Source organism: Ceratotherium simum, chromosome 37 (genome assembly GCF_057802395.1).
Source record: "Ceratotherium simum simum isolate JZ-2026a chromosome 37, ASM5780239v1, whole genome shotgun sequence".
Lineage (NCBI taxonomy): Eukaryota > Metazoa > Chordata > Mammalia > Perissodactyla > Rhinocerotidae > Ceratotherium > Ceratotherium simum.
The window spans coordinates 1,157,049-1,167,688 of NC_141936.1; the positions used below are offsets into that span (position 1 = coordinate 1,157,049).

General features: G+C 53.0%; 1 protein-coding gene across 3 annotated transcripts in view; it reads right to left on the bottom strand.

Annotated features, from left to right (window-relative positions):
- D2HGDH (D-2-hydroxyglutarate dehydrogenase) overlaps positions 1-8,911 on the bottom strand; it is a 30,126-nt gene extending 21,215 nt beyond the window's left edge. The window contains exons 1-2 of one of the 3 annotated variants that reach the window (XM_004427764.3): positions 8,868-8,911; positions 3,969-4,348 (exon numbers count right to left, since the gene is read on the bottom strand). In XM_004427764.3, the coding sequence (XP_004427821.1) occupies positions 3,969-4,338 (370 nt within the window). In that variant the 5' untranslated portion in view covers positions 4,339-4,348; positions 8,868-8,911. Of the gene's footprint in view, positions 1-3,358; positions 3,519-3,968; positions 4,349-8,798; positions 8,819-8,867 lie in introns of those variants that run through there. The other 2 variants (XM_087424546.1, XM_087424547.1) reach the window with 2 other exon arrangements.
- Between the last annotated feature and the right edge of the window lie 1,729 nt (positions 8,912-10,640).

Consider the following 10,640-nt stretch of genomic DNA (forward strand, 5'->3'; position numbering starts at 1 on the left):
CACCCTCTGGTTTTTGTGACAACCAAAAAGTGAAACTCCCATCCCCCATATTTCCAAGTGCCTCGAGGAGAGCCACAGTCTGCCCAACTCACTCCCGGAACTCTGCCCCGTCACTCTGGAGCAGCTGTTTGGCTTCTGAGCCTTCCCTCGACCTTCTTGTTTCATCCTCTTTGCTTCCCCCATGGCCCTCCAAGGGTGGCTAGTTCCTCTCCCTCACTCAGGGTGCCACTGGGCTTGGGGTGCAGAAGGTGCCCTCCTTGCCCCACGGCCTTTTCCAGGTGCCAGACTGCCCAACACTAACACATTTCATCACAGTGTGCACAAACCCGGCCAGCGCCCCCAGCTCCCCGTCTCCCAGCTCCTCCTGGCGACTTCAGTATCCTCCTCCATCAGGGTCAGCAAACCACGGCCCACAGCCAAATCCGGCCTGCTGCCCATGTTTTATAAGTAGAGTTTTACAGAAACACAGTCACGCCCTTGGTTTGTGGCTGCTTTGACACAACCACGGCAGAGGTGAGGGGCTGTGACAGAGACCATGAGGCCGGCAAGCCTAAGGCTTCACTATCTGGCCCTCCACAGGAGCTTGCCAACCGACAGATAAGACCTCCAACTCCTAGGCTCAGATCCTGCCTCTCCTCTCCCAATGGCCTGTCATCCATATCCCACCAGCTGCGCATCATCCCACCCCTGGAATCTCCCTGCTGAGGGTCTCACTCCCCAGACACCATCCACGACCTGGCTTGCTCCCTCAGAACGCCCTATGCAGCAGTCCATCACCTCCCTGGTCCTGCCCACCTGGCCTAAAGCCAGTGTCTTCATGCTCATACATCTCAACAACAAAAAAACTAACAACCCAATTAAAAAATGGGCAGACGATCTGAACAGACATTTTTCCAACGAAGATATCCAGATGGCCAACAGGCATGTGAAAAGATGTTCAACATCACTAGTAAGGAAATGCAAATCAAAACTACAATGAGATATCACCTCGCACTGTCAGAATGGCTATAATTCACAAGACAAGAAATAACAAATGTTGGAGAGGATGTGGAGAAAAGGGAACCCTCATACACTGCTGGTGGGAATGCAAACTGGTGCAGCCACTACGGAAAACAGTATGGAGATTTCTCAAAAAATTAAAAATAGAAATACCATATGATCCAGCTATTCCACTGCTGGGTATCTATCCAAAGAACTTGAAATCAAATTAACAATTCAAAGAGATTTATGCATCCCTATGTTCACTGCAGCATTATTCACTATAGCCAAGAGTTGGAAACAACTCAAGTGCCCATCAATGGATGGATGGATAAAGAAAATGTGGTGTGTATATATATACATAATGGAATACTACTCAGCTATAAAAAAGATGAAATCTTGCCATTTGCAATAAAATGGATGGAACTTGAGGGTATTATGCTAAGCGAAATAAGTCAGACAGAGAAACACAAATACCGTATGATTTCACTCATATGTGGAAGATAAACAAACAGACACATAGATACAGAAAATAGATTGGTGGTTACCAGAGGTGAAGGGGTGAGGAGGAAGGGTAAAAGAGGTAAAAGGGCACATGTGTACAGCGACGGGTGGCAATTAGACTTTGGGTGAACACAATGTGTTCTACACAGAAATCGAAATATAATGATGTGCACCTGAAATTTATATAACCTCAATAAAAAGAAAAAGAAAAAGAAAGCCACCTGAAGGGGTATTTCGACACAAATTCAACAAGTCATCTCGACCAACACTCCCTGAGCAGATGCTCTGCACTGAGTCCTGTGAATTCAGAGATGAGTGAGCCCTAGCACTGCCCTCCTAAGCTCAGGGTGGCAGGAAGCCAGGAGGGCTCCCCCACACCAGGGCACAGACATGGGGTGGGCGACTTGCAGCAGGACAGGCTGCCACTGCGAGGCCTCCCAGGAAGGGCGGCTGACCAGAGACAAGAGCCCCCAGGAGGTAGCCAGACCCTGCCCAGTCACAGCTTCCGCCCACTCTGGAAGCCCCAGGGGCAGGAGAACCCAAGTCCTGAGCACCAAGTATGCTGGGTTCTCACCTCTGAGGTGAGGGCCCCACCCCCATTTTGCAGGGGTGGGAACTGAGGTCCATCTGCCCAAGGCCACCCAGGCAGCAGCACCAAGCCCAGGGTGGGCATTGCCCTCTCCTGCCTCCAAGGGCACCACACCTGAGCCGGCAGGCCCTGTGCTGGGCGGTGGGCTCTCCTGTGGGGTCTTTACTTAGTGGGCAGGGCAGGGCTGGAGGCCCTTATGCTCACAGGCACCCCTGGCAGTGAAGAACAGCCGAGGATTTCCAATGTCTCCGGCCTCCCCACAGGGAAGAGCTACCCATTATCTGAGCCCACACCCTAATTCCACTTGCCCAAGACTCTGCACCCTGTCACATGGTTGTATTTCCAGGCTGCACTCTGGTCTGGAACCTCCCTCAGAGTTTCCCCGCCGACAGCACGGCCCTTGCAGCATCCGAGTCCCATCACAGTGCACCCCTCTCGACTGCTCTTCCTCGGTCCCACATGTTACGGATCCAGGCCCAGTCTGAGGACCTGGCATTACAGGTTTAAATACGTCATTTTGCTGTAAATTGCTTGTCTTCTAGCTCTGCTTAATATTATAGCAAGAACATCGAGCTGGTGCTTGTAATTGCCTGAGTAGGTAGGTTCTATTATCTCTGAAGTCCTTTCAGAAGAGGACACAGAGCATTACAAACCTATGTTCTCAAGAGAGAATGCTGGGTCTAGGAGGCTGAGAGTCCCCACACCGGCACAGGGATGTGTGCGGCGGGGCCGGGCATGGCGGGAGGAGAGGGAGGGAGGGGGCGGCCAGACCAGCAGCCCTACGGATCTGCAGTAGGCAGAATGGGTTCACAAAGAAGAGACGTCTACATCCTCCCCCACAGAACCTGTGAATGTGACCTTATGTGGATAAAAGGTCTTTACAGACGTAACTAAGTTTAGGATCTTGAGATGAGATCGTCCTGGATTAGAGTGGGCCCTAAATCCAGTGACAGGTGTCTTCATAAAAGGAGAGGGAGATTTGAGACGCAGAGACACACAGGGAAGACGGCCATGTGATGAAGGAGGCAGAGATTGGAGAGATGGCGTCACAAGCCAAGAGATGCCCGGAGCCACCAGGCACTGGAAGAGGCAGGAAGGATCTTCCCCTGGAGCCTCCAGAGGGAGCACGGCCCTGCGACACCTTGATCTCAGACTCCTGGCCTGGAGCACTGAGAGAGAATGAACTTCTGTTGTTTTAAGTCCCCCAGTTTGTGGCTCTTTGTTAAGGTGGCCCCAGGAACCTGATACAGGAGCTGAGAGGAAGTGAGTAGTAATTAATACACACACCCCTCAGAGCAGCCAGGGGACTGTTTCATCTTTTAGTTTGCAGACGTCCAATAAACTTCGATAAAGTTTCTTCTCAGAACACTTTAAAATCACCACAAAACAGCAGTGCCCTCTCCGAGGTTTCGCTTTCCACGATTTCAGTTACCCATGGTCAACCAGTCTGAAAATATTAAATGGAAAATTCCAGAAATAATTCATAAGTTTTAAATTGCACAGTGTTCTGAGTATCGTGATGAAATCTCAAGCTGTCCCCCCCATCCCACTCAGGACATGAATCATCCCTTCGTCCAGCGGATCCACACTGTATACACACCACCTGCCAGTTAATCACCTAGAAGCTGACTCAGTTATCAGATCAACCATTGCGGTTTCTGGTTGGGTATAAGGTTCAGTACTATCCTCAATTTCAGGCATCGACTGGGGGTCTTGGAACATATCCCCCGTGGATAACGGGGGACTACTTACAGCCTGTCTTTGGAATAAGAAAGGCATACGTGACAGCTCCCCCATGCTCCTCCACCCAGCATCCACCGCTGTCCTTGCCTCCTCTCACTGCTATTTCTCAAGCCCACCCCCCTGAAGCGTGAGGCGTGAACAGACCCTCGCTCACCTCGGACGGTTCTCAGCCAGTCCACGTTTGAAGCCTCCAGCTCCTCCGGGTCTGTGATGACCCTGCCGGGGATGATGCGTTCAAAGGCAGCCAGGTCTTCCTCAGCCACCGTGGAGAACGGCAGCCGCTGCACAGGGTAGCGCTCCTGGGTCAGCATCACCTCGGGGGCACGGGAGGACGTGGAGGAGCTGCCTCTGCGGTCCAGAGGGCTGGTGCCCACAGCCCCCCGAGGGCTGCCTAGGCCAGGGGTCCTGGATGCCCCTGCCCATGTCCTCTGCTGCATGGAGGCTCCCGGAGTGCATGGCGGAGTGCAGGCTGTCCGCCACCGGAAGAGCCATGCAGGCCACCTGGGGACCAGATGGGGCACCATCGCTTTGGCCCTAAAAAGCAAACAATTGGACCTGTAACTCGGGAATACTATTGAACAATGAAAAACATCTGTCCAGAGTGTCGACACAAAATAACCAATAACTATTCTATAGATAAGAGAAATAAGATGACGGCCGGCCACGCGGCTTAGCGGTTAAGTGCACGCGCTCCATTACTGGCAGCCCGGGTTCGGATCCCGGGCGTGCACCGACGCACCGCTTCTCCGGCCATGCTGAGGCCGTGTCCCACATACAGCAACTAGAAGGATGTGCAACTATGACATACAACTATCTACTGGGGCTTTGGGGGGAAAAAAAAAAAAGAAAGAAGATGAGTTTACTTGAGCTAGAGTGAGGATTATAACCCGGGAAGGCCTTAGAAAGTGTTTCAGAGAAGCATGGTTTTCAGTACAGTCTCATATCTTTTTAGAACAAAGAACATACATTAATCACATCCAGGATACGTTTTCACCAAAATTTCAAAGGTGTGTTCAGTTGCAAATTAGCATGACCATGATGAGCATTAGCACGACCATGATGTCAGGAAAGGGACTAATCCAGGCATTACCAATAGGGTGTTACCAATAGGTCGTTACTTGTAGGAGGGGAAGTACGCATTCTTAAGAGAGTGCATTCTTTACTTAACGTTAAGCGGATGTACAATCTATGTTTGATAGACCATAAGTCAGGCTTTTTAGGTCAAGCCGAATCAGTTTTGATCCCGAATAGTTACCCCATATACCTCAGTATGTAAGAATCTCTTGTCAGGAGAGAGCCAGACCCAGCCCAAGCCCACGTGAGATAGGTAGCTAGGTAGACATGAGCGGGGGATCATAGCTAGAGACCTTGCTGCATCAATGCAGTATCTTACTGGCATCTGGACACAAGCAGGGGAATCACAGCTGGAGACCTCACTACATCAAAAAAGGATCTTGCTGGCATCTCACAAGATATAGATAAAGGCGAACTAAGACCCACCTGGCGCCACCACCAGAGTCTGAGATCTTCAGCCATAATGATAAAAATAACAAGGGCACAACCAACACATACAAAGCCGTCTGCTATACATCTCTAGAGGACATTGATCTTTCTTTAATTTACATATGAATTCCATATGCATTAGCCCCGCTTCCTCGGGATATGACTGCCATGACAGTTCCGGAGATTCTACTTTTAGAAGGGGGTCAAGAACTCCCCTTCCTGACGTGTGGGTGGAGGAAAAACCATTATTGGCAGATAACCAGATAATGCTAATTCCCTCTAAACAGCTCAAATAAAAATAAAACTAACCCAAGACACGAGCAGATGCGTTCTCTGGCACTGCCCGCTCCTCACCTGGAGTGTATCTGCCCTTTCCTCTAGCCAATCTTTTCTTGCTTGCTGTTGCCATTGTGTCGGAGTGTATCTGCCCTTTCCTCTAGCCAATCTTTCCTTGCTTGCTGTTGCCGTTGTGTCGGAGTGTATCTGCCCTTTCCTCTAGCCAATCTTTCCTTGCTTGCTGTTGCCGTTTGTGTCGGTGTCTGAATTCCTCTCTTACGCTGACCAAGAACCTTTAGTCCGGTTACACACGTAAGGTCCAGAAACAGAGGGCAGCTTCCACAGTGGGGAAGTGAGGAGAGGTGGGCTGGAGGGGACAGGGGACACAAGGCACTGGGAGGGAGGGTCTGCCCTTGATCCTGACCCAGGTGTGGTCCACCTGCAGGATTCACCTCCTGGAATTCACCGAGCCATACATTCCTAGCTAGGGTGGTCTCTGGCTGTTAGATTTTAACATTTGCAACAACCATATCTCCCTTTCAGTCCCTCTTCCTTCAGAACAAAACCAGAATTTAAGGCACTAAAAGGAAAGGGATAGATGCCACTGAACTGTACACATAAAAATGGTTAAAATGGTAAATTTTATGTATATGTTACAAGAAGTTTAAAAAGTGCAGAATGAAAAAACAAGGGAAAGGGGTTGAGGGGTGGAAGAAAGGGGTAAAGGGGCACATATATATGGTTGATACGGGCTTGATACAAGGTTGACATAAGGAAAGCCATATTGCAGAAAAGAAACCATACTGTAACTTCGAATGACCTCTGATTAACTGACATGCTCTGTGGATTAAATGGCTCTTTCCAGCTGCAATAAGTTGATAACTTTGTTCTTTTGAGTTCCTTAGGAATGTGATGACTCCCGGGCAGAGAGTCTATGCTGATGGCCATCATCAATGACAACTAAAAGATCAGGACACAGGGCGTTGCTCCGTGGTCTCTAACAAAAGACTTTCATGAACTAAGACGATGTTTGCCTCCACCCTGAGACCAGATGCCTTCCCCACATGGAGACCAGCCCCTATATAACTGGCCTGTACTCTTTGTTCTATAAGATGGTTCTTTTGGACATGAGTCAGTCATCTTCCCTCTTGCTAGCAAGCTGTAATAAAAAGTGCTTTCTTGGGGCCGGCCCCATGGCTTAGCGGTTAGGTGCGCGTGCTCCGCTACTGGCGGCCCAGGTACGGATCCCGGGCGCACACCAAAGCACCACTTCTCCCGCCATGCTGAGGCCGCGTCCCACATACAGCAACTAGAAGGATGTGCAACTATGACATACAACTATCTACTGGGGCTTTGGGGGAAAAATAAATACATAAATTAAATTAAAAAAAAAAATTCAGTCTTTAAAAAAAAAAAAAGTGCTTTCTCTCCTACCTCCTTGCCTCTTGACTATTGGCACGTCTTGCAGTGAGCAGACGAACCCCGCTTTGAGCGGTAACATGGTCCCAGATAACAATTACACTATTGGTGGTAAGCACGATGCAGTCTATAAACTGATAAGTAATAATGTACACCTGAATTACACAACGTTATAAACCATTATGACCTCAATAAAACAATAAAAAAAGGGGGGGGGAGCTTCTCTGGCTGCCCACCACGGTGGAGGCGGATTTCACATGTATACCACGTAGCCCCCACAGCCAGCTAGGGAGAGTTGAGAGGTGGAGCACCCATCTTCTGGATACTTCCGCCTCACCCGTGACAGGAGATTTTCACATATTGTGGTACATGGGGTAACTTCTGGTTCAAAACTGATTGGGCTTGAACTAAAGAAGCCTGACTTATGGCCTATCAATCATACACTGTACATCTGCTTAACCATTAAAGAACGCACTCTCTTAATATAAGAATGCATACTTCCCCTCCTGCGCCCTATTCCCCCTCCGTTAACGCCTTATTATAGGTAACTCCCTATTGGTAACCCCCATATTAGTCCCTTGATACCAGTCATGTCGACCTGCTAATTTGCAACTGAATACCTCTTTGAAATTGATGAATATCTATCCTGGGCGTGTCTAACGCATGTTCTTTGTTCTAAAACACTATAAGACTTGACTGAAAACCATGCTTCTCCAGAATGCTTTCTTCCTTTATAGAAACCACCTTCCCGGATTATAATCCTCACCCTGGCTCAAGTAAAACTCACCTTATCTCTCTTATCTATAGAATGATTATTGGTTATTTTGCCTCCACACCTGGCACTCAGACAGCCTGAATCACCACCTGGGGCAGTGTTCTTGGCCTGGGTTCACACCTGCTCTGTGACCTCAGGAAAATGAATAACCTCTGTGCCTGGATGCAGCACCTGCTTCAGTCAAAGTGAGAATTAAATGCACCACAGACGGTGGCCCTCACGGTTAGGGGGGACACAGGGCAGGTGAGCGAGCTTAGGCCTGCACCTGGCCCCAGGACCTCCCCCCAACAGGGACCAGGAATTCGGAGTTATGAATGTCAGCCCAGCCCATGATGGACAAGGGTCAGCCAGGCTGCCACCACCCAAGCCAGGAAGGGACACACACCACCCCCGCCCCCACCCCAAGCAAAAGCTCCTCCCAGTCACCCTGAAGCTCATCCCCAGAAGGACCTTCCACGCCCGGAGTAGCCGGATGACCACCCCCCCTCAGGTTTGTCCCCAGTAGGACGACCCCTCAACTCTTCCGGGGTAGGACCCCCCTGAGTCTTATCCCTCTGAGGACCCCCCCATCCAGTGCTTGACCCACGGAGGATTTCCACCCCCCCGACCGCCCCCGCTCCCCTCCCCCGCTCCCCATCCCTGGACGAGCCCCCTTAGGCTCATCCCCACCCCCACCCCCGAAGAAACCCCAGGCTCGTCCCTCTGAAGGACCCCCGCCCCCAGGCTCGTCCCTGGTAGGACCTCCTCCCAGGCTCGTCCTCCTGAGGAAGCCCCAAGCGTATCCGCAGTAGGAGCCCGAAGACTCGTCCCCTGGTAGGACGCCCCCCGCCCCCGCCCCCGCCGCCAAGCTTGTCCCCTGGCGGACCCCCTCAGGCTCGACCCCAGAAGGCTCGTCCCCGAGGACGCCGGCCGTGCGCACGGCCTGCGCGACCACGTGACGGCACACAGCGCGGCAGGGTGGGATCGAGGACGGCGCGCGCGCCCGCTGCCCCTCAACCCGATTGCGCCCACCCGCCGACCGGGTCACGTCGCACGTGGACCCTCAGGCTAGACCCTCGGCGGCCGCGCGCACGCACTCACGTCCGCGTCCCCGTCCCAGCGGCACAGTGGGCGGGGCGGCGGGCCTGAGCGTGCGGACTGACGCCCTCCGACCCCGCCCTTCAGGATCCCGCCCCCGTAACCTACAGGCCCCTCCCCCCGTGTCCTCTAGGCCCCGCCCCCCAGGGCCCGCCCCCTGTGTCCTCCAGGCCCAGCCTCCAGCCCCTTGCGCCCTGGTGCAGGGTCCATTGTACACCGGAGCGGGGACAGCTGGCTTGACCCGCGTGCGTCACAGCCCAGCAAGGGTCCCAGCACACCCTCCCACCCTTTCCCCGAGGGCCACCCCCACCGTGGTCCGCCCCGACTCGCCTCAGAGGGTAACTGCCCCACTCCCTCGTCCTACCGGGGGGCCCCGAGGGGTCTCTGGCTCCCCCGAGGGGTCTTTGGCTCCCCTAGGGACTCTGGCTGCCCCTCTGGCCAAAGGTCAGACGTCCCTGCAGGTCGGGTACACACTGCGGGCAGAACCAGGGGAGGCTCCGAAAGCGGCCTGCCCCAGTAGCCGGAACATTTTCCCGAACAAAGGCTCAGGCCTGGCACTCCAGTGCGGGGACCTCCGAGGGGCTGGGCTGGGGCGGGGTGAGCCGGGCTGCGGGAAGGCCAGAGCTGGCCTCTCAGGACTGCCGCAGGTTCCGCCTGCCGCCCCGCAGCTCCAGCGTGCCCGTTCGCCTCTGCTCCGTGGGGCCTGTTAGGGTCTGCCGGCCGGGGCACCGAGGGAGCCAGGCAGGGAGGAAGGAACTTTCTTAGCCTGAGAATGTCCCTGTGGCCGCACCCCAGCAACAATGCCAGTGCCCAGCCTCATCAGTTCCCTCGGGGTGCCAGCAGCAGCGAGGAGCACTCTCCCCTCAGATGTGTGAGTCCCAGCTCCATGGGGCCCCGAGGCCAGCCAAGTACCACCTGCTCCTCGGGTGGCTGAATCCCAGCCCCGAGGGACACCCTGCGCTCCTCAGAGCCCCTTTTCCAAGCTACCAAATCCAGAGACTCCCACTTCCTCCTTTTGCCACCCCCAGACTTAGGGTAGTAGCTGCTTCCTGCTATTATTCTGTTACCCCCGTGCTCCCTTTTTGCTTTTTCAGCCCTCCAACACCCTAAATTAAACTGTTACATTAACGAACGTGGTTTCCACCTTCCTGACTGATACAGTGCCTGGGAGCTGGAGCAGGTTCATCTCCCATGCTCCAGCTCCCGCTGGTCCTCCTGAGGCATCTCTGGTACTTGCCCAGCTCATCCAATTCCGTATGTCATCAGAGAAGCAGCCAGGAGGGACATTTTGTGGAATGTTAAAATAACGAGGCTGTCTGGCCAGCAGAGAGCAAGAGAGTTCCCATGACCCTGAGGCAGCACTGAAGATGCACTGTACTGAACAGATGCATTCTGGTGATCCTGGCCAACTGGCACAGAGAACAAGCCCATGCCAGCTCAGTACCTGCAGGCCCTGTGCCAAGGGGGTGCTGACCGGCTCTGGTAACAATGCCCATCTGGAACAGCGGCTGCAGCTGGGGTCATCGCCTCTGTCTTCACTAAACCATACTCCCTAAGATCTGCCCTCCTTCTTGACAGGTAAACTAATGGGGTGTGCTAAGTACATCACCACTACATAATCCCGTCAAGGATGCATTTCACCTTTGGATTACTATCCTGGCAGGGAGAGGACGTTCCAGACACTTCCACCTGCCCCCCGCCCCACCATAATGGCCCTTGCTCACAGGTCAGTGTGGGCATTCTCCCAGTTCTCAAGTCTGTCTATGTCAGTGTCAC